The sequence below is a fragment of the Phacochoerus africanus genome, chromosome 15 (assembly GCF_016906955.1).
Source record: "Phacochoerus africanus isolate WHEZ1 chromosome 15, ROS_Pafr_v1, whole genome shotgun sequence".
Classification (NCBI taxonomy): Eukaryota; Metazoa; Chordata; class Mammalia; order Artiodactyla; family Suidae; genus Phacochoerus; species Phacochoerus africanus.
Window position 1 is genome coordinate 91821152 of NC_062558.1, and position 23548 is coordinate 91844699.

The 23548-nt window shown below is 50.0% G+C and overlaps 2 protein-coding genes across 4 annotated transcripts in view; one reads left to right on the forward strand and one right to left on the reverse strand.

The window, feature by feature from the left end:
• On the forward strand, positions 1-1506 carry DEPP1 (DEPP autophagy regulator 1). Its single transcript, XM_047760151.1, has 2 exons — positions 1-240; positions 821-1506. Exon 2 carries the CDS (start codon positions 848-850, stop codon positions 1472-1474), a length of 627 nt encoding a protein of 208 aa, XP_047616107.1. The 5' UTR covers positions 1-240; positions 821-847; the 3' UTR covers positions 1475-1506.
• Positions 1-19790, reverse strand: part of RASSF4 (Ras association domain family member 4) — a 34866-nt gene extending 15076 nt beyond the window's left edge. For 2 of the 3 annotated variants that reach the window (XM_047760150.1, XM_047760148.1), the window contains exons 1-3: positions 19675-19790; positions 10165-10258; positions 7854-7929 (exon numbers count right to left, since the gene is read on the reverse strand). In XM_047760150.1, the coding sequence (XP_047616106.1) occupies positions 7854-7929; positions 10165-10226 (138 nt within the window). In that variant the 5' untranslated portion in view covers positions 10227-10258; positions 19675-19790. Of the gene's footprint in view, positions 1-7853; positions 7930-10164; positions 10262-19674 lie in introns of all 3 variants that reach the window. The other variant, XM_047760149.1, reaches the window with a different exon arrangement.
• Between the last annotated feature and the right edge of the window lie 3758 nt (positions 19791-23548).

Below are 23548 nucleotides of genomic sequence, written 5' to 3' on the forward strand. Positions count from 1 at the left end.
AGCAACTGCCAGGCCTCAAAGTTCGCCAGACAGCTTGGGAGGGACTCCGCTCTGGACAGCAGTACATGGGACAGAGGCCGTGGTACATCACCCTCGTTTTCCTCCGGCCAGCGATCTGACGAGGGACACAGGGTCCAACCGCTGGACCCCGATCTCTTTGCCCCAAGCTTCCTGGGGCCTTTCCTCGGACTCCTTTGCCCATCCAGCATCCCTGCTACCCCCAGGCCCCCTCAGCTACAGGTAAGAGAGAGCTACTGCCCTCCGGTTTGAGGTAAAACAGAGAGGCTTTGTGGGGCTTCAAGGGCTGTTCTCAGCCTGGGACGTGCACAGCCTCACTGCGGGTTAGAGAACAGGACGCAGCTAGTGGCCATGACAATTACATTCATAAAGAGGTGTTATATTCATAAACGGATTTCACATGAGGTGTCCTTCCGTATGTTCCTCCCAGCGCCCTGGAGAGTGGGTATTTATAACCCTGTTTTTCAGACGAGTAAGTGGAGGCTTGGAGAGCTGACTTGGCCGAAGGACCCCAGGTCAGGAAGTACAGAGCTTGGTTTGAAACCCAAGTTTTCTCTGACTCCAGTCTCTTAGGCTGGGTTCTCTTATTTGTACAGGCTCTTACCCAACAGTAAGGATAGAGCCTGAAGTAATATCAGGGGGAAGGAAAAGTCCAGGAGTTCAAGCCTCTTCTTGTATCTGTAGACTTGAAACTGCTCTCAGGCATACGATTCACACAGGGAGCCTCAGATGGGGGAGGGGACCCAGGAGGGGTGTCAGGGTATTGGCAGTGTCTCATCCCCTTTCCTCTGTCAACCAACAGTTTGCAGTTTCCCTGTGGCAAGGAGCCATGAGGTCCCGGCTTTTGCTTTCTGTGCCCCATCTGCCCACAATTCGGGAGACCTCAGAGGAGATGCTGCCTGTGGGGCCCGGAGAGGAACCCCCTGCCTCCCCGAGCCTGGATGACTACGTGAGGTCCATTTGTCAGCTGGCACAGCCCACCTCAGTGCTGGACGAGGCTGCAGCCTGGGCCCGGCCTCGTAGACCCCACCGACCAGGCCGTTCCTGCGAGAAGAGCCGCTCTGATGGGTCCCTTCAGGACATTACCACCCACTTCAGCGGCCAGCAGCCTGCGCTGCCCAGGGCCGGCCCGGCTGACCCCCTGGACTGGCTCTTTGGGGAGTCTCAGGAAAAGCGGCCAAGTAGAAGGGACCTGCCAAGGAGGACTGGACTCCCTGCGGACCCCCAGGCTCTGCGTAGAGAAACCAACAGCGGCAAGGCCCAGGGGGGCCCCAAAGGGAGGCTGTGCGAGGCCAGGGCCCCAGAGCACTCTCTGGAGAGACCACTGAGGAACTGGCACCAGTGCTCCCCAGCTTCCGTGCAACCTGGCAGGGATGCAGCCTCCTCCACAAGTCCCCGCCGCAGCAGCATCCTCAGAACTCTTTATTTGCACCTCCCCGTGATCCATGAACTCTGACCTCTCCCCAATAAAGGCTTCTGTAAATAGTACACAGGTCTGGGTCACCTCCCCACCTTCCCTCCGAGTGGGGCACTACCCCTGGCAGGTCTCTGGGAGGAAACTGCCCCTCTGCTTTGGCAACTCTTAGTAAGATCCCTACTCTGAATAAGAGCCTAGCTTGCGTGATTTGCACTGTCCCTTGCCGGCTGGCTGATCACCTTGGGCAAGTGACTTAACATCTCTGTTCCTGGGTTTTCTCATGGGTAAAAATGGGGACAATTAATGGGATTTGCCTCCTAGGCTCTGCTGACAAGTAAACGGGCTAAAACACATCTCATGGCGTGCCTGATATGAGCCCATGCGGGGAATAGCTATTGTCTCTGAGGTTGTTTCATGGGCAGGGGGGAACGAGGTAGATGGGGAGAGAGAAACCAAGGCCTCAGCCCCCAGTGGTTTTTGAGTGAGGCTCTGGGCACTCCTGTCCTCATGAGGCCCATGAGAAAACCTGGTGTCTCAGCAAACGTGCCTGCTGCATTTCAAGGGCACGTGTCACTGGGGCAGCTGCGGGTAACTCAGTGGCTCCAGCTCCCATGTCCTGTTGTGTCATTGGGAACATCTTCCCCCACGCTGAGGGCCAAGACAGAGCCTGCATCAGCTCAGGCTGCAGGGTACAAAATGATTGGACCATGAAGTTCCCATCGTGGCTCAGTGGTTAACGATCTCGACTGGTATCCATGAGGATACATGTTTGATCCCTGGCCTTGCTCAATGGGTTAAGGATCCAGCATTGCCGCGAGCTGTGGTGTAGGTCACAGATTTGGCTCGGATCCCACATTGCTGTGGCTCTGGTGTAGGCCAGCATCTACAGCTCCGACTGAACCCCTAGCCTGGGAACTTCCATATGCCATGGGTGTGGCCCTAAAAAAAAAAAAAGATGAAATGATTGGATGAGGTGGCACTGTCCCCACATTCCCTCTCTTACCTGCCTCCACCCAGGGGAATCTCAGCTGTGGGTGAAGTGCAGGGTGGTGTCTGGGTGCCATGATCTTGGGCAAGTTCAGGGGCCAGGACCTCACTCCATGTGCCCATAGGGGCCCCACAGCCCTGGGTCCCCACATCCAGGCAACTCCGGTTCCCAGAGGCATCTGGCAACCACAGAGGTGAGAATGAACAATAGGGGAGAGGCAGACTGCTTTCCTCAGGGAGGCAGGGGAGGCATCAGGGAACTCTGGAAAGAACCAGGCCTGAGAAGCGTTGCCTTGGTCTCCAGGGCTGCCCCGGTCAGGAGGGGAGCCACAGAGGAGAGAAGAACAGAGGTGGGGCCAAGCTCACAGCTGGCTGGTTCCCACCACCTCCCTGCTCTGTGGACTAGCAAACTACTTGTCCTTCCCTCCCTCCCACCTTCTTCCCCTCCCTTCCTCCCTCTCTCTCTTCCTTTCTTACTTCCTCTCTCTCTCTTTCTCATTTTAAAATATTTTAAAAATCAGTTTGGACAGTCACACAGTTACCTGTCCTCTTTTATGTGTGTTTTGTGGGCAGGCAGAATGTAAACCATACATTTCAAAGAAAAAGTTTCAGACTAGCACTTTACTCAGTTTCCTGCTCTGTAAAATGAGGACTGTACTGCCTGTTCTTCCTACCCTGCCGTGGTTGTGGGGAAACTGGACAAATGAACTTGGAGATGGAATTGTAAGCAGTGCAAACAAATTTTCCAACTGTCATAAACTGCTGTGCCTCTGAATGGCTCAAACCCCTGGGTCCCTGACCTACTCTGGCAAATATGTACGGGGCGGGCTGTGTCCAGACAGCAATCAAGAGGTGGCAAGGAGGGCTGACCCCCTGAGCGGGTGCCTGGCTGATGACTGGATGTGCAGGGCTTATTGGGCCAGCTTCACAGAAAAGTAGCACGAAACTAGGATGCCGTTGGCCCCTGGGCTGAGAAATCCCTCTGCTACTGCATTTGGGGAGATCAGACAGGGCCAATGCAATCCCTGGGCTCCTCCTTGTGAAAGAAGCTAATGGCACATTCAGAAGTTGCCAAATTAAAAAAAAAAAAAAAAAAAGTAAAGGGCTTGGGGAAGGGGGCTTCAGGCAGTGTCCCAAGCTCCCGAGGATAGAACAGCCAGCAGAACGTCCTTGTGGTGGCGTCCTATGGAGCAGTCTCACTCTCTGCTGCCACCTCTGAGACTGGGAAGGGACACAACTCCCCACCCCCACCCCCAAGGGCAGGCTGGGAGGAACATATCCATAGGCCTAGCACTCACCCGGGGTCAGTGGTCTGTCAACCCCGTCATTCTTGCCTTCTGGCCTTAGAAAAAGGGAAGTCACTATAAGAAGGAAGCGGATCCTGACTTTCCACCCAGAGAGACAGAGACCTTGGCGGAGGGAAGCTCAGGGGGCCTGGGGCTGAGGTCTGGTACTGGGTGTGGTACATGCTGGGCCCTGGGGGATATTTGCCCCCCCCCCCCCAGAGCTGAGCACAAACATGTGTGGGGGATGGGAGGTTGGCTTTAGGAGGGGCCACAACCACATAGCAGGACACCAGGGTCCTACTGCCTCTAGCTCAGTCAACAGTGATAAAGTCACCCACCAGCATTTCTGAGTAGTCCATTATTCTAGAGTCACCCACCTGCCCGGTTAAAATGCTTCCTTATCTTTTTTTTTTTTTTTTTTTTTGCGTTTTCTAGGGCCGCTCTCACGGCATATGGAGGTTCCCAGGCTAGGGGTCGAATTGGAGCTGAAGCCACCAGCCTACGTCAGAGCCACAGCAACGCGGGATCTGAGCTGCATCTGCAACCTACACCACAGCTCACGGCAACGCCGGATCGTTAACCCACTGAGCAAGGGCAGGGACCGAACCCGCAACCTCATGGTTCCTAGTTGGATACGTTAACCACTGCGCCACGACGGGAGCTCCAGTGCTTCCCTATCTTTAAAACACATGGATGGCCCCCAGTTGCTCACACTTCTCATTGTAAAACAAGCAAAATTACCCCATAGGCATAGTTTCCAATGGAGGAAGCTGGTGCTCTGGCCTCCTGAATGCAATCCCTTGCACCCAGCCTTTTAGAAGCTGGGGGAAAGTTCACAGGGAAACGCTTGCCTCGGGGTGTGGCCCCTGCCATTGACACATCATCTCTCCAAGTTCTATGGAGCCTAGATGAGATTGTGGACGAGAAGGTGCCCCCAAGTGTAGCAGTCAGGCTGAAGTTGCTCCGCGGCAGGCCCAGCGACAATGGGGGGTCTCTTCCAGGGCCCCATGTGGTTCTGGGAGGGCATACTCTCCTTGATGCTGAGTTCCCCATGCTTAGCTTGGGGATCAAGGGTGACAAACAGCTCTCTGAGTCCCTGAGGCTTGTGGTCATACCCAGTTGAGACCTGCACAGACCTCCAGAGCGTAAGGCTGGCGAGGATCTGACTGTATTCTTTCTCCACGTCTCTGCTCTGGCCTTGGAGCCAGACCAGCATCTTTCATGAACTGCAGTGCCTTCTTGGACCAGAGACTTTTTAAGAGTCAAAGTTTCTTTGTTTGGAAAATGGTTTCCCCTCCCTCACAAAGCTCTAGTACTGCAACAAATAAAACAGTCTGCTCCGCCTTCAGGACCTGCTTTGCTGGGGAGAGGCCTGTCAGGGGTGCCCCGTAGCAAATTCCAGGAACTGCATCTCCCAGGCCCAAAGGCCGCAAGTCAGAGATCTGAGGAACTGCAGAGGCCCGGATGCTGGGTGGTGGTGGGTGGTGGGTGGGTTGTCCAGAGATGCCATGTCCTGGGAGCCACTCATGCATTTTGGGAACTCCCTGACTCCCAGGCTGGTGGCTAGCCTCCCAGAGACACAGGCTCCCTCAGGCTGGCACACTTTGGCTGTTAAAGCTACAGAAGTTTTCTGAAAGGGACTTTCTGGCTTCAAGGAGGTCAAGTCAGATGCTCACACCTTTGTTAGGGCTGGGAAGATGAAAATCCCTGTCTGTGGGATGTTAACTCCCTGCTGCGGGGGGCCGTCAGGAACACCCCTTCCCTGTTGGTCCTCCACTCCTCCTTGTGGACAGGCCCATCACACACAGAAGATTTGGGACTTCCCAGTCCCTCTCCCCACTTAGCTGTTCTTACAGAGGGAATTGTTTTGGGGAATCCCAAGTGTCAAGGTCAAGCTCTTAGACTAGCTGTTCTCATACTTGGCCTTCATCAGAATCCCCTGGAGGACTGGTTAAAACACAGCTGGGAGGGTGAGGAATTTCTGATTCAGTAGGCTTAGGAGAAGGAGGGTGATAAGAATTTGCAGTTCTAACCAGTTTGCAGGTGATACTGAAGCAGCTGATGTGGGGACCAGATGTAGAGAACCAACATGGTCTTAGAGCAATCCCTGAAAAGCCCAGAGCTGAGGAACAGGCCCAGAGCTGAGGAATATAAGACCCCAGCCCGTGCCTTCAGCATAGGAACTGAAATGAGCTGAATTCCCCACTTAGCAGCACAGATCAAAACTTCCCAGCACACAGGACTCCTCCCAACTGGCTCCGGGGCCTGCATCTGCTGGATAGTTATCCAACACTCAGGCACAGCTATTGCACAGCGCTGGCCCAGGGATGTGGAACCAGAATGGCACTCAGTCTGGTTCTAGCAGCTTATCACTCAAGAAAAGAGACAGGATGCCTAGGATCAGAGCCCTACTGGCAGCTGGAAGGAGAAGACAGGTCTCAGCTGCTCTGCAGAGGGGAGAGCATGAGCAAAAAACATGCAGAAATTCAGAGGGGCTGGGGAACAAACTGTCAGGCTCCATGCTGGGTGGGCAGGTCAAGGGGAGGCATATCTTTGTGCCTTGGCATGTCTTTCAGGCAGCCCAGCACTTCTGGGCCAGGAACCAGCAGCCTCCCTCCCATCCAGACTCTTGGATTATGAGACACTGTTCTGCCTGGGCTGATGGAGACCACCTTCCTGCCACTGACTGGAAACGCCCCCTGCTCCCCGGAGCATGGGGGCTCATCCTCTGGTTTGGTAATTACAGAAGGATGGGTGGCTGTTTGAATGACTAATGGAGGGGAGATTAGTAAGCAGAGTGACCTCCACCTGGATGAGGTCTCTGTGGGCTGCCAGGGCTTGAACTGTCCATTCTCATGTTCAATAGCAGAAGGGGAACTCAAAGGATGCTGGCTCTTGTCAGACACTGATGGGCTGTAGAAAATCCAAGAACCAACCTGATCTCAACATGGAAACCCCCAAATAAAACCTGATCATGATAAGACTTCCCATTAGGCTTTTCAAATGCCTGAATGCCCCAACCAGGGTCTCCTGTGAAAGGTCTGGAAATTCTGGATGGTGGCCAGACCAAGCTTCCACTAGATCTGCCTGGTAATCAGCTACCCTAGCCTGCGCCCTGTTGGCCACTCCCTGAAGTCCAGCCCATGGGCTGTGTTTGGCTTACAGATGTGTTTTGTTTAGCCCACATACTGTTTTGAGGTTCGGGAAATTCCAGTTATCTAGCTTCTTTTGAAAAATCAGAAAGGGTCCAGGTGTACGGAGGCCTCATTTCTGCACAGCTGCCCTGGGTTTGATTGACAGGCAGCAGTGGCCTGCAGATGGGACCTGTGCTCTCTGATGTTCTCCATGCTCCACGCCCAACCTGCCTCTCACATTCAGACCTGCCTGGCCCTGTGAGCAGCTTTTGGGGAGCTCTCCTCTACTGAAAGGCTTTTCTCTTGGCTGATGAACCCTCCTGGATTGCCCCATGAACTTGGGCTGAGTTCCTTATTTGTGCTTCTGTGGGACGAGCAGAGGAAAGACGGGGCCGTGTAGTCTCAAAGGTTTCAAATGCCATTGTTCCAGCCTTTACCCAGGTAAAGTCCCAGGTGGAAGGAGAAGGCCCACAAGGTGATTTCCACCTGCTCTGTGCTCTCACAGGGGTGCTCAGCACCCCTTGCAGGTGCCTCAAAGAAGATATCCTAGCTACTAGTTACCTGGTCCCCAAGGCAGGGGATGGGTGAACTTACAATTCATTATCCAAACGGGGACATTGCTGAGAGGAAAGGCGGTGGTTCTAAGAATTACTCTTGAGGAGTCCCCATTGTGGGGCAGCGGAAATGAATCCAGCTAGGAACCATGAGGTTGCAGGTTTGATCCCTGGCATCGCTCAGTGGGTTAAGGATCTGGTGTTGCCACGAGCTGTGGTTCAGGTTGCAGACGTGGCTTGGAACTGGTGTTGCTGTAGCTGTGGTGTAGGCCAGCGGCTGTAGCTCCAATTTGACCCCTAGTCTGGGAACCTCCATAATGCCTCAGGTGCAGCTCTAAAAATAAAAAAAAAAAAAAAATAAAAAGAATTACCCTTGATTAACAGGTATAAACCAGGAGTATCTTCAGCAAACCAGGATAAACAGTGACCCTACAAGCTGAGGAGACATGGGCCTTACCTCTCTGTGTCTCAGCTGAAAGCTTCTGCCCTCGTGGTAGCAGTTGTAGGTTTTCAGCAGGCTTAAGAGCTCCGACCTAAAAAGGTAAAGACACACATGTCCTCTTGGAATGTGGTGGGGCCTCGGAGAAGGCATTTGGCCTTGCAGGCCTCAGTTTTCTCACTTGTAAAGTGGGCATAATGTACACATCCTGCCAGCCACACAGAATCAGTTGAGAGACTAGACTTTGCCATTAGACACATGCCCTTTTGTCTTCTAGGGAGTTTCTCAGGTAGGCACTCCTGGAATGCCTCGGGGTGGAATCGAGAGGGCAGTGAAAGTCATAGAGGGACCGTGTCACACCGTTACACATCTAGAGTGTTCGCACACATTCACTATGACAGATATGAGTTCCTGACAATCTCCTTGTCCTTTACCTATGAGTCACCTCCTCAGAGGAAATAACTTGGGCTGGGATAAGTGGCATTTTAGTGACTCTTGCTTCCTCCCCCCCCATTGCTTCCTTGGGTGGCTGTTGTGGGAGTACCACATGATGTGCCTGCCTCTTCCCTATTCTGAATTTCTGGACGTGTGACCAAGGGATGAAGGCGACAGCCCTGCGAGTAAGATCTGGAAGGCCCTAGGGAGGGGACAGCCCTGCGAGTAAGATCTGGAAGGCCCTAGGGAGGGGACTTCAGAATAAGGGAAAAGCCATAGCTTGTGCCTTGGCTGAGGTGGAGCAAGCCAAGGTGGAGAGATGAGGACAGTTCCCTGCACCCAAGCTGGGCTCTGCAGGGCAGTGCCGTCCAAGGGATATGAAATGCAAGCATCACACACCATTTTAAATCTTCTAGTAGCCATATTACAAAGGAAAACAAAACAGGGGGAATTAGTGCCAATAACACATTTTATTGACCCCATATACCTAAAATCTTTTCAGGATTAATAGATGCAAACTATTGCATATGGAGTGGATAAGCAATGCGAGCCTGCTGTATAGTGCAGGGAACTATATCCAGTCACTTGTGATGGAACATGATGGAGGATAATGTGAGATAAAGAATGTGTGTGTGTGTGTGTGTGTGTGTATGACTGGGTCACTTTGCTGTACAGCAGACATTGACAGAACAATGTAAATCAACTATAATAGAGCCCCCCCAAATAAAATCTTATCATGTCAACATGTAATCTATGTAAAAATTATTAATGAGATCTTATTCGTTATTTTATTTTGTAAGAAGTGTTTGCCACCTGGAGCATCTTTTATATTCACTACAACTCTCCAGCCACAGGTCATGTGTTCAGCAGCCACACAGGGCTGGAGGCTTCCCTACTGGACAGAGCTGCTCTAGAAACTCTTCAGGCAGCGCTTTCACCCACACTTGAGCAACCCAGGGCCTCGGTGAGAAAAACATGCTCTGGTGCTCTGATGTGAGCCCTGTGTGATGTGGAATGATGATAACCAACAGGGGAAGCCATTTACAACTTAATGGCATTAACAATGCAAGATTCAATATTGCATGTTCACCGTGATTATAAATGTGTAAACACTGAATATAAAATTGTCAGGATGGATAATATAACCAGAATATGATTAGGTATATAATCATAGGTTACTATGCATTTTTAAAAATGACATTTAATATTGTTACATTGTTCTTATTATCAAATTTAAATAAGAAAAACGATGGTGTGGAGAGCACTGTTTGTTTTCTCATGATCTCTAGTAGGAGAACCCCAGGGGGCAGGTCCTCAGAAAAAGCTAGTCCATTTCAAGAAGGCTGCTTTGTCTTCAGGATGGCAGAGAGAAGCCTCTCAAATTTAGAAAATATTTGGACTCAAGACTCAAAAAGCAATATAAGGTGGAAAAGAGACTTTTCTTTAGTTCAGAATTGAATTTGGGAAATTGTCCCAAACTTTTTTTTGTTTATGATGAGACAGGGAATAAATAAAAATAAACACAACGATCATTGTCAATAAAATATACTTTTTCAATAAAAACTCAAAACCAGTTTTGAGGGTCCACCCCCCCCCATCTGTTTAATGCAATAAGAGTGTTAGTATTGCTCTAGTTTTTAAATAAATTAAATGCCATCTCACAGCAGGGGATATCCCACTTTCTTGCTTTTGGGGGCCCAAGGAGGCGGGAGTCATACTCATACCTTGATCCTTGATCTCCAAGGAGAAAGCTTTCAAAAAGAAGAGCCTCCATCACTGTCCTGGGTCAGGCACATCATCCTATCCATGAAAACTGCCCAGAATCCCTTCCCATAAAGGCTGCCCACAGCAGGGGCGTGGTCACAGAACCCCCTCTCTGCACACAATGACTTACTTCAGAATGGACTTGCTGTCACTGATGGGCACGTGAGAAGTGGGTGGACAATCTTCCTTCATCTTCTCCTCTCGTCTGCAGACCTGGAAGTCACCTGCTGGGTTGACAAGGAAGGGCCCAGAGACAGGTAAGCCTGGAGGAGGGACAGCCAGTGCAGCCCTAGAGCACTGGTACAGAGGCCAAAGGTCTCAGCCCCGCCTCCCACCTCCTCAGCCTCTCAAGTCCCTATTGCTCTATCCCCAACCTTTACCTCAACCCTCCTCCAGCCACAGGCTCAGGGTGGCTGAGATATAAGGGTCAGTCCCAGAGGACTTAAGGGGATCCCACATTCACATGTGTCAGCACTGACTGTGTAAGGTCAGAACTGCTCTATCAACCCCCCTTGCAAAATCTCTTCATGATCCCTAGGAATTGGATCAATCTTCTGATTGTTTCAGCTTAAATGCTCTCTTTCCGTGAAGGTACACCTTGAATGATGTACTTTCTGGGTACAATCAAGGTTTCTGCCTTGATTGCTCCCCTAGACCCCCAAATCATCCCAGGCCTTTCTCCTCCACTCCTACTGAGTCCGAGGTGGCCACCCCATCACCACCTTCAGAGTGAGCATGCCTGGGCCAGCTTCCCAAGTGATGAGCTAATTGGTACCAAGTTCACTCATGCTGGAGACTGTTGAGCATATTCTATGAATTATCTTATTTATTCCTTACAGTAAGGTTAGGAGATGAGTATCATCCTATCCTTGCTTCACACTTGAGAAACGGGGGCAAAAGTATTTTGCCCAAGATTCCCAGTGAGTAAATAGCACAGTCACTGTTTGAACACAGGCATCTAGACCCTAGATTCTGCTCTCTTAACCTTTTCTCTAAACTGATCTTGGACAGTGACTTAAACCCCCGGACCCTTCATTTTCTCACCTGTATAATGGAGTCACCTCCAACTTCTAAGGTTCTTTGTGGATTCACACATGAAACTATTTCTATCAATTCTCATTCACAACATTGATAGCTTTGTGGAGCTTCTCAGTGCTCCTGGGTTTTTTTTCATGGAGGGTAAATCCCCTAGAACTTTTCTCTCCCTTAGCACCTTTAGTAAGCCTCTTACCCCTCTCTCCACACTACTCTGGCCGAGCACTCTTTCATCAAGACTCCTCTGTACCAGCAATGAACTTCTTTGCAGAACAGATACTGACTCACAAACTTTGAAAAACTTATGGTTTCCAAAAGAGACAGTTCGGGGGGTGGGGGGACACGCTGGGGTTGTGGGATAGAAATCCTATAAAATTGGATTGTGATGATCATTGTACAACTATAGATGTAATAGACTTATTGAGTAATAAAAAAAATTTTTTAAAAACTCCTGTGTATCAGGCACTGAGCCACAGCTTCACACACACACACACACACACACACACACACACACACAGAGTCTAGGCTTGACCCTTACTCTTTCTCTTGCCTCCTTATCCTGAGCTGCAACTAGGAATCAGAGAGGTTAAGTTACACGGAGAGGTGGCACAGACCAGGCACACAGCATGTCTTTCACACTATGGAGCTCACTTGGCTCTTTCACAAAACCCCAACATCTGTTCACACGAACCTGGCTCAGTCACATCTTCCTGACTTGTATCTGCCAGTGCTACTGGGGTTGGGGTGAGGGGGTGAGGTCAGCTCCTACTGGTGACAAATCGATAACCTCAGAGCAGAGCCTGTCACTGCAGAGCACCTTGGGCGCTGACTCTGACTAGCCCAGCACACTCTCTCCCTGCTGGCTTGATCCACCCTCTCGACAAGATGAGCCAGCCTTTGTCTTCATCATCAGCCCTGAATGAGTATTTGATGCTGGAGGCAGCGGAAGCGTGGTTGGCGTGGAAAAGGGGGAATGATTTGAGGGAGGTGGGCTTCCTGGTGACATCAGATTCATACTGTAATTTCCTCCCTTCTGCCTTGATCTGGAGGGGGGCAAACTGTGGCCTGCAGAGAGGGCAGACCCCCAACTGTGCCAGCAGCCAGCCCTACCTCCTTAAGGCACAGAGTGCTGGCACCATGGAGGTCTGGGGCTGGGACCTCCAGCTGCATTTTTTCTTGGCCTATTTCAAAATAGGGTTTCAGTTCCTCAGCACCTCAGGTCTCCTGTGGAAAAAAAGAGATCTGCCAGGCTCCCTCCCTGGGTAGTTCCTCAAATGCTTCTGTTGCAGAAGCTGGCTCTGGCCCAGGGCAAGGCTGGGTTTCTCAGTCAAGGTTGTTTCTGTGGGTCCATGACTCAAGTATGTCTTGCTTGAAGCAAGCTCATTATGGGAAGGGCTGGATTTACCCAGAAATAACAGGGGGTGGTTTTTCTCTCTTGCCTTCCTCTGTAGCCAGCTTCTCTCCCACTCCTCCCCACTTCCTGCTCTGAGCTCCAATCCAGCCTTCTTGAGCTGCTCACAATTCCTCTAGTGGGGTCTATGTTTTTTCTTCCCTTTGAGCTCTTACAACCATGCCCCTCTCGGGACACAGCCCTGTCCTCATCCTATATCCCGATGTGCCAGGGCAGCCCCCTCCTCCTGATTCTCCAAGGAGGAGAGGAGCATGGTGTGGCAGGGGTGTTGCTATGCTGCCTCACCATTTGTTTGTAGCATGGATGCCTGGCACACTGCAGGAGGTCCATAAACGGCTGTTAAGTTATTGGATGAGTACAGGAAGCCTCATGGAGTCCCCCAAAGTCAGCTTTCCCAGATTTGTGTATATACAGCTGGGATAAATCATGTAAAAGTCTCTAGGGGCCAGGGAAGTGACTCAGCTAAGGGACACTGGCCAGTGGCATCTACAGGGAATTGGGGACACATTCCTTTTCTGGGTGGGCAGCTCTTCCAGTGTTTCATGAGAAGACAGAAATTGGGATTTTTATGGGCTATATTTCACAGTTTAAATTTGGATGACTGTGGTGGAGACAATTTTTGCCCCTGGAATGACCACGTGGTAGCTCGTTCCCCAGCCCCCTGCAGTGTTGGGGCCTTGTGACCAGCTCCACAAACAGCAGTGTTGTGTGTCACTCCCAAGGCAGCGCATTTGAGCCAGTGCGTGACCTTGCAGCTCACCTGCTCTCTACTGTGGTGACCCAGAAAGCCACATGTCCCAGTTAATACAGCTTCTTGATGGTCATCCTGAGTCCCAGAGAGCCTCTGCCCGCTATAGCCCTCTGCCAGTCCACAACTGATATGGACTGGGAAAGAGAAATAAACCTCTGCTGTGTTTCAGGGATTTGTCACTACAGCATAACCTAGACTATCCTGACTAATGCAGTCAATAATTCAATTAATATGCACATCTATATATTTATATATGATATGCACACATTATATTATAAAAATATATATTTATATATACATACATGTCATTGCTGATTCATGACATAACTCGATTTACAATACTTTCATTTGCCCACAGTCTGTGAGGAATATGCCCATTTTGCTCTATTTGGCAGGGACACTTGTAAGTGGAATTCTCTATAATTGAGCATTGATTAGTTATAACAGAAGCTGCTGCTTATATTGTTTTTGGCTGGGAGCTGCTAAAGACCCATACAGCTTCAGTTGCAAGACTATTCCTCTCTGAGTCTTGCTTTTTTCTCATCTGTACAATGAGAATATTGATCTCCAATGGGTTAAGAAAGGTTTCAACCTTAGAACTCTTTTTTTCAAAGGACTATTTATGCAAATCAGGTTAAAGGAGGCTGTTTTAGTTGAAGGTGAGGTGGGTGGCAAGGAGGAGTCCCATTCACAGCTTTGCCTAATGCTCTGGATAATACTGTTTGCAAAGCACTATGCTGGGTGACACGGGAGATGCTCAATACACCAGCCTTCTGGAGTACTTTACCCTTGAGAGAGACTGCTCATTTGAAGGACATGACATGCTGAGTGTCTCCAGCTGGAGTTGGGTGACATCAGCTGGGGGAGGCAGTGCAGAGAGAATGAGGGAGACATTGTAGGAGTGTCCCGGATTGCAGAGAAGAGAGCAAAGTGAAAGGAGAGAGAAGAAGGTGGCTCCCTAGGGCGAACAGCTTACAATGTGGGGACGGAAAATGGGGTACACTGTCCTGGATGAGGGAAGGAGGTCACTGAGCAACAGAGGCGGGAGGCAACAAACAGGGGGCTCTTCTAATTTGCTGGGCTGGGTCTGAGCCTCCTGGGGTGAGAACCTTTGCCCCATAAAAAGCCAGTCTCTTTTCCGAGAGAACCACACAGTTCTGTGTCCTCTGACATCTATCATACATGTGGCCTGAAGCAAGTCAGGCAGTCTCTGGCTCTCACATGCCTCATCCCCCTACCCCAAGTAGGCAACACCTCCATCTCCCTGTGTTCCAGACCTCAGCTCTGGGGTCCCTCACAGAATCTCATTCCAAATGCCAACCCTACATTTGTGTCTCCTTTGTTAGACTGGAGGTTGAGGCAGTTTTCATTCATTTGGATAGTCCAGTGTCTCGTCCAGATCCAAAGTGAACTGCCAGAGTACCTAAAAGGCATCCTAGAGATAATTTGCAGGAGTGATCTGAAGGAGAGAGGGAGCCACACACTCCAGGAAAAAAGCCAAGGGAGATTTTTCTCCATTTGGAGCGTGTTCTGGAAACTGCCCCTTAAACACGGACTCTCCTCATGCACTGGGCAGGCCCTTAATGAGTCTCCAATGGAGTGTTTTTCTACCTTCTGTCAAAAGCACCATCTTTTCTTTAAATAAAACCCTAGGGAGAAGCTTAATACAGAAATGGATTAAAGGGAGGCTGCTTTGGTTGAAGTGGGAGTGGGGGAGAGGATGGGCTGGCCTGCCACCCAGGCGCCGTCTACAAACACACAGTGACAGATGCAGCTGGGCAGGCCGAGCCCTGTGGCTCTGTGGAGTCCAGCCTTCTTTGTCCGGGTCTGCTCCCCTCCCCCAGGCCCTGGAGCACACAGCTCAGGCCTCCACACTTACTTCCCTGGCTGGAGGAGGCTCTGTCCCCAACCAAAGGACTGGGGCTGCAGCCAGGGCTCCTTGTTCCCCAGAGGAGTGGCCCCAGGGCAGCAAGCCAGCCATGGTTACCTGTCCCAGTCATCAGGCAGTGAATTGTTTTCACTTTTCACTTCAGCAGCTGTGCTGCCAGCAGTGAGGAGGGTTCTGATAAGGACAGTTGGTCCTGATGCCTGCCCTTGCCATTGTCCCTGGCCTTTGATTTGGGACAAAGAACAATGAAGCCTTTATAACTGCCAGGCTTGGCCCATCTTTCCAGTGGAGCTGGTTATCACAGGAGAAACAGCTCTGTGGATCTTCAGGCTGTTACTATAGCCTAATTCCTACCGGCTAAGAGCAAAAACAGAAAAAGAGGGCCAATGAAGTGACGTTTTCATCAAGCTAAATCATCTGCATTTGAAAGCCTTTTTTTTTTTTTTTGATGATGTGTTGCTTACTTTTGAGCCCTGCAATGCCCTCTCTTTCATAAAATAATGGCAACAGCAGATGGTCGCTGTTCTCCCTTGGCAAACTGTAAACTGTATCAATGTCTCAATTAAAATGTTCCCAGGATGATGAAATCTGAGTGCGTGGTAGCCTCTGTTTTAATACCTTAGAAAATTATGACTCTGATGTTCTTATTTGGGCATGATTAAAGTCCAATATGTAAAGAAAGTGACACGGGGAGCCAAAGAAAGGACAGGGCACGTGGGGCACAGCTGGGGGCCTCTCAGCTCAGGCTGCTCTGACTAGAAGGAGGTACTTGAGAGGGCAGGTGCTGGCCACACTGCCATGCATTCCTGGGAAGCCAGAGTTCCCTTCTCTGCTGCCCCTGGCTACAACTTTCAAATGCCAGCCAGGCCCAGCAGGAAGTTGGCGCTGAAAACAATGAACCTTTGAACAAGCCCTCCCTAGCACCTGTTAGCTGGCAAATGGCAGGATCCCGGCCAGGGAAGAAGCTGTAGAGCCTTCTAGTACCAGCTGCTTCTGAGAGAGGGTCTGGTCGGACACAGGCCACCCCTCAGCATCACATTTCTGCTGAGAAAGCCAGCTGCTGGGATGTGGGTGGCGGGTGGTGACCCAGCAACCACAATGCCCACCCTCCTCCACAAAGCTGTCCTTGCCTGTCCTCCCTCATCCACCATTGCTACTCTGGCTTGGCCACACCCTCCACACCCTAGCCCGAGTGGCCAGGAAGCCCCGGGGAGTCGTTGTACACAGCCTAGTTGGAGGTAATGGTGGTCCAGGGAGAGCAGGAGAAGCTGCTGCAGAGCCACTAGGCACCTCCATTCGCTGCCTCCCCCAGGTCCACCCTCTGACTGCAGCTGACCTTTAATATATCTTCCCCACCCCTTGAGGTCCTGGGCTTCCATCAATGTCTGCCTGAGCCCATTCCAGCACCCAGGCCTCCCTAACACCATCGCCCTTCCTCTGAAGAGCCTGGCCCTCTGCACAAGGCAGGCTGGCCCTCCTCACGAGCTTTCTGAGAGCCCCCAGCTAGACCCAGTGCTGTGCTCAGACCCCTGCAGCCAGATCTCTGGTTTATGCCCTTGCTTTCAAGGCCTGGCAACCTGGGGCAAGAAAGCCTTTTCAATCCACCTGCTCCCCCTTGCGTGCGAGAGTACACACACACACACACACACACACACACACACACACACACACTCCGTGGCCCCATGGGAGTCTCCCTCCCAACTGGGCTCGAATGTTGCCTATGGAAGAGGGGATCTAGGGGAACAGGAATCCTCTCAGCTATACTGAGTACCTGAGCCAAACAGGAACTCAGAGTGACCACTGGCCCATATCCACTGGCCCATATTCTGACCGCCAGGGGCTGGAGGGGAAGGCCCTCCGAGTGCTAGGTGCTAGCCGCTGCAGGCTGCACTGGTGCTCTCTAAGGCTGCCCCTCCCCCTCTCCCACTTCTCCCTATCTCCCAGCCAGTGCTACACACTGCATCAGACCTGTGTGCCCATGAAGCTGCTGGAGGTAGTTCCTGGGAGACACAGTTCACTCTCAATATTCTGGGTCACAGAGCCCTTTGGAGTCTCTTGCAAGCTTAACATATACAGCCCCCGAAAAGTGCCTGAGTGTGGGTGAGTGTGCACATGTGCACACACTGAATTTGCATACCATTGCAGGGGGATCAGGAAGCCCCAGCTCCTGTGCCCCTGGATTCCCAGGTTCCAGGTTAAGAACTGCTGAAATGTGTCACAGCAAGAGAGATGAGGCAAAGGGCATCCTAGACAGAAGTCTGGATGTGAACTTTTCTGGGGTATCAACTTTGCATGTGATGCCAGCATGTTGTGCCATTTCTCGGGCCTCCGTTTACCCAGGATTGTACTGGCAGCCAGTTTAGAGTTTCTTCAGGTATCGTCAAGCTCTGCAGCTATGGGGCTGTATGACAGCCTCATTATGCTCCCCCCTCAAGTTCAGGCAAGGCAAGGAGAAGGCGTTTCAAATCTCTCTCAGCAATGCATCTGGGACAGGAGGTCAGACACTCAGAAAAGGAGACTGAGCAAACTGCAAGTTCCCCTTCAACGAGAGTGAAAAATGTGCAGAAGCTTTGGGAAGTGCAGTCACTTCCCATTTGAATTTAATTTACTTTAAAACAACTCGACAACATTTTCTTCAGTGGATTCTGTGATAGGATAACCACTGGGCTTTGTAAGAATCTGAGTTTAAAACTCTGCTCTGGAATTCTTTAGCTATGTGACTTTAGGCAAGTCCCTTTCCTCTCTGAAACTCAGGTTCCTCTTGATTTGAATCATTGCTGTAAAGGTGAATGAGGAAACAGGTAAGATGGGACTCACATGGGATCCACCCACAGTAAACAGAAGTTCCCAATAGTTGTCATGGTGGGAGTCAGGGGCTCCAGAGAGACTGCGAGGCTCTGGAGATGACAATGTAGGAATCAGAGAGGATGATGGTTCTTGGCAGGAGAATGCGTGAGCCAGGGCATCTGGCTGAATTCATTCTCAAAACCAGGGTGCTTTCTGGTAGACCCTATAGTCAGAGTCTCCTCTTTGAGCCTTTGCATTTACAGGATCTGAATTATAGCACATGCTGGAGTTCTGTTCATGTTCTATTGTTATAGGTCATTGTCTAGTTGACCCTGACCCAGGGGGACCCAGGACCTTCACTCTGTTGTCAACCTCCAGACCACTCACTAGGGTCTCACATGGCTCCACTTCCCAACTTTCACACCAACACTTTAATCCGTGGCCTCAATCTCACTTTTCCTGTAAAGTCTTGAACCACTGGCACCACACACAGAGAGGATAATGACAAAAACTAATGAAAATGTTCTGACACTTGAAATACACTCACTACAACTTCTAGCCAGCATTTTTTTTTTTGACCTAAGTTTAAGACATTCTTCTTCTCGTCTCTCCCTTCCCCTTCTCTCCTTCCCTTTTTCTCCTCTCCTTTTCCAAGCCTTCCTTCTTCCCTCCCTCACCCTAACAATGCCCACCGAATGGCAGTGGCTAAGGAATTACTCTGGGGAGCAGGAGGCAGGCAGTTCAGCAATTTAGTTGTCTTTATTGTATACTCATGGTGTCTGGAAACAAATCTCTATCTTGCCATGAGCAGTTCAACTACAGACACTGCCAGTGAGGGCCTTTCTGCAAGTGCAAGTACGTGGATTTGGAGTCCAATCTGCTTGGGCTCAAATTCCAGAATCCCTTATTTATTGTGATCATATTTAATTCCTCTGTGAAGTGGGACTACTAAAGCTCTCTAGATAGTGTTTTAAGGAAACCCTGGCTCTGTCCTGGCATTGATCCTCAAGTGAGAGAAGGCCCTCCCTCCCCCAGGGTTGTGCCGGATTAATAAAAACAGAAGCATTTCTTCTGAGTGGGAAGTGCAGGACTGAGAGTCAGGAGCACAGGGGTGAGCAGGGTGGCTGGGAGGGTGAGCTCTGAAGTCAGTGGGTAAAATGAATGAGATCTGGCACAACAAGCCCTGGGTTACAATGCTGACTCATCTGGGTAAAAGTGGACAATTCCATAACATTTTAAGCCTCAGGTTTTCTCATCTGAAAATAGGGATAATCAAGGCCATGAGAAGTAGGTGTGATATTGTGCTAAAGCTCTTAGCACAGGTCTGGGGACAAATCAAATGTTCTATAAATAGCGACTCTGAAGCCTTCTTTCTGCTATTATCTGGGTGTTCATGGTCTTCCATCCATGAAATCTGAGAGTTGTGCCAGAGACGCTGAGTCTTTCCCCCTAATTCTCAGATCAACGCTTCTAGGATACTGGCTAAGATGAGAGGCAAGGTGAGCAAAGATGTAGACTGCGCAGGATTTAGCTCCTAACGTGCCCTCTCCTTGGAGGAGGTGCATGGCACAGTGCCCACTCTCAGCATTGGGCCCTTGGCCCGGAATGCTCCAGGCTGGCAGAAGGAGGGGATTTTGCACGCGGCAGGCAAGCCGCACAAGTGCCCAGACTTAAGAGCTCCTGGCTGGGGAAAGTCCTGGGCTCAGGCGGTGGGGGGAAGTTGGTGCTCTGTGGACGCCCCGAACTCTCTTGCCCATGCATCACTCACCGTCCACTCATTGCGCTGTCCAGAAGCCGCTGCCAGTGCCTTGCCTCGCAGTCACCCGAGGTGCCTCCGCAGCGCCTACTGCCCTGTTCTCTCCAGCTTGGAGAGTCGGGCCCGCCCCTCCCCGCCCCTCGCCAGCGCCGGCCAATAGAGCCGCCCTGTTGTTTCCTTTCTGTCCCGCCCCTCCCCGGCTCTTCCCGCCCCGCTCCGCCTCTCGCCCAGCGCAGGCCAATTGCGTAAATTCTCCTTGTCCAGCCCGCCCAGCTCAGGGTACACAGAGGAGGGCGGGCTCCGGGCGGTGCCCCAGGGGCCGGGCAGAAGGTTTGGGGCGTGTAGGCTTTGAAGGCTGTCCCCTCGGGCTTACACTCCGGGAATTCCCGGAGACCCACTGAGGAAGCAGCTCGAATCGGTCGGGAGGGTCTGATAGGCGGGCCAAGGCCAGGGACCCTGGGGGAAATGACACCCTTGGATTTCCAACAAAGGTCGTGCGGGCCTCGCAATTACTATTGTGTATGTCTTGAGAGAGGAGGTTATCAGTCTGGAGCAATGTTAGTTTTTGCTCAAGGGCCACCTGCGTGCAGTCCTACTGTTTGCTTGACGTGGCATCTCGAAGCTCCACCGCTTTTAAGAAATCAGATTCTATGATGGTTGAAAGGAGATAACCTCCCAGTTAAGGCCTGCTGGAGGAGGATTTGCTTGCAAAGAGAACAGAAGACCACAGGCCTCTTGGGGAACTCAGAATAGCTCAGTGATTCTGGGGTGTGGGGGCGACAGGGAAGGGGAAGAGGCTGATGGAAACATTTGCTATTTCTGTTTTATATCACTATTTCCAGTACTGACCTCAGATTTCCCCTCCCTTCCCCCATAAATAATTTTATTTTTCATAATTTGACTTTTCATTCAATCTGTAGTTCCTTTTTTTTTTTTTTTTTTTTTTTGCTGTTATAGGGCCACACCTGTGGCATATAGCTGTCTTAGACCTACACCACAGCTCAAGGCAATGCTGGATCCCCAACCCACTGAGGAAGGCCAGGGACCAAAACAAAGTCCTCATGAATACTTGTCGGATTTATTTCTGCTGCACCACAATGGGAACTCATGTAGTTTCTAATCCTTTGAGTTATGTGGATATTTTAGAGTCTGATATGGACCTTCTAGAAAAATGCAGCTGCCTACATAGGCAAAAATTAGCCTGAGATTTGTCTATGGGCTACGGGCCCTTGGAGCTCACTTGAGAGAGGCTGTGCTTATCATTGTTGTTAGCGCTGCTGGATTTGGAGTAAAGAGATTGGGCTCTGCCATCCACTTCCTGCATGACCTTTTCATGTCGCAGTTGCTCTGGGTCTCAGTTTTCCCACCTGTAAAAATGAGGGAGCTAAAGGTGACCAGGCCATGGATCGTTCAGCTCTGGCTTTGCAGGAAATTGTGAAGAATGAATCATCCTCTGCCAGCTCAGGGCACCCCTGTGGTCGGGGTCCTCCAGCCCTCGAGAATGCTGATCTAACTGATGCCATCTCCAGGGTGAGAACTAGCCTGGAATGATGATTGGCTTCTGAGAAGTCTGATGTATCCTGCACTCTTGTGGTATGTCAGGCATTCTGCTAGGTGCTTTACAACAGGGATCCCACACAATGCCTTCAACATTCCTGGGGAGTAGGTGTTACTATCCCCATTTTACATGGAACATAAGTGTCCAACATCACGTACCTCTAGAGAATCACATTTTCCTTCAGTATTCAATGAAACTATATTTGGCCTGGAGCTCACTTACAGTGGGTCTTGTATATACCATTAGTTGCCAATCCAGTACCCATTCCCTTCTTTGCAAGAAAGAAAGAGAAGAAGGAAGGAAAGGAAAAGAAAAGGTAAAGTTGAGAGGGAGACAGAGAGGGAGAGAGCAAGAGTGGGCAAGTTGTTTGGAGCAGCAATGTGCCAGCCCCTAGTGATGGATCACGACAATTTGTATTTTTCATACTATACTTCATGAAATTAAGTTAGAACGTGAATTGACTAGTATTTTTTAAAATAGAAAACATCAGTATATAGAACACATAGTAAGTGTAAGTTGTATCTCATGAAACTTTTGTTTGCATTATATTTCAGTTATGTATATTAGGCTGTGATATAAAAAGCATCTCCCACTGTGGAGCACAATCAAAAAAGGTTGAAAGCCATCATCTAAGCACCTGAGTCAATCATGACAATCCTTTTCATGGCTTTTCCAGCTTCCTCTGAAACTAGAAAGGGTCACACGACCTACTTCTGAGCAAAGAGAGGAAAGGTGTGCTGGAGGTGGGGAGATTTGAGGGAGAGTGAAGACAACTTTTGCTCTCCTGATAGAAGAAACAAATGAATACCACTTTGTCCTGCCTTTCTGTCTCAAATGTGGATGTAACGTGTAATGTCTAGAGCATTGGCAACAATTTCAAGGTTATAATACAACATGTCCACATACTAAAGCTGGTGGAACACAAAGATAAAAGGAGTCTGGGTCTTCATTAACATTATGAAGCTGCTGCATAATGCCTTCACCACCCTACTCTGGACTTCCTGCCATGGAGAAAAAAAAACCCTATTTGTTTAAATCAGAGGTTGGAAAGTCTTTTCCATAAAGGGCCAGGTATCAAGGATTTTAGGCTTTGTGGGCTAAGTGGTCTGTGTTGCAGCTTCTTAGCTCTACTGTTGCAGATTGAAGGCATCCATAGAAAACATGTGAATCAAAGGGCATGGCTGAGGTTCCAATAGAACTATTAGCAAATAGATGGCAAACCACATGTGGTCCATGGGCTGTGGTTCGCTTGCTTTTTCTCTAGATGATCTTGCCATTTTAACGGCTCCTCTGACCGCATCTCCTCCTGCTTCCCCTTCTTGTCTCTGTTCTGATCCCACTCTTTACCCCACATACGAGGCCCACTCCCACCTCTGGGCCTTTGCACATGCTGTTCTCTCAGTCTGGAATGTTCTTCTTCCAAATGTTTGCAGGGCTCACTCCATATGGTTCAGGTTTAACTCATAAACTGCCTTTTCTTTGAGGTCTTCCCTGGCCCACTATCTAAAATGCCAGTCACTGGCCCACAAATACTACTCTGTGGCATGCTGTGTCTCTTACTTCTTGATCAGGAGCTCCTTAAGGGAGGGAAACTGTATCTGCTTCCTCAGACATTGACCCTGTGTGGAAAGTCAGGTGTTTAATCAATTTTTGGTGTAAGATTGATTTTTTTCCTTTTTGCAAGATTTAGGTAAGAAAACAGGGAGGTTCATTATCCCATCCAAAGGGACAAAGGGAGTAAAGTCAGAATCTGGGTTTTCCCCTTGGTGGCTCTGCTGGTCATGTTTGTGCCACCAGGAAATGAGTGTAAAAATTAGAAAAACAGGCCTCGGGGAAGCTAGGGCCACTCAGAAGTTTCTGCATGACTTCTTTCCCCAGGGCATCACCCCAGTAGGAGGCCTTTGGGAATTCATTAAGGGCACAGAGCATTATTCTGTTATCTTTCTGCAGTCTCACTTTTTATAGCATTCCTGCCTCAGAAAATCTTTAGAAAAATCATTATTTTGTAAATAGTCCAGACTGACTTGTAAGATCCATAAAAAGCCAAATGGAAGCACTCATGTTCCAACATTTTTATTTATTAATTTTAATTAATTAATTAATTTATTTATTTTTGTCTTTCTGCCTTTCCTGGGCCGCTCCCGTGGCATATGAAGGTTCCCAGGCCAGGGGTCGAATCGGAGCTATAGCCACCAGCCTACGCCAGAGCCACAGCAACGCGGGATCCGAGTCACATCTGCTACCCACACCAGAGCTCACAGCAATGCCAGATTCTTAACCCACTGAGCAAGGGCAGGGATTGAACCCGCAACCTCATGGTTCCTAGTC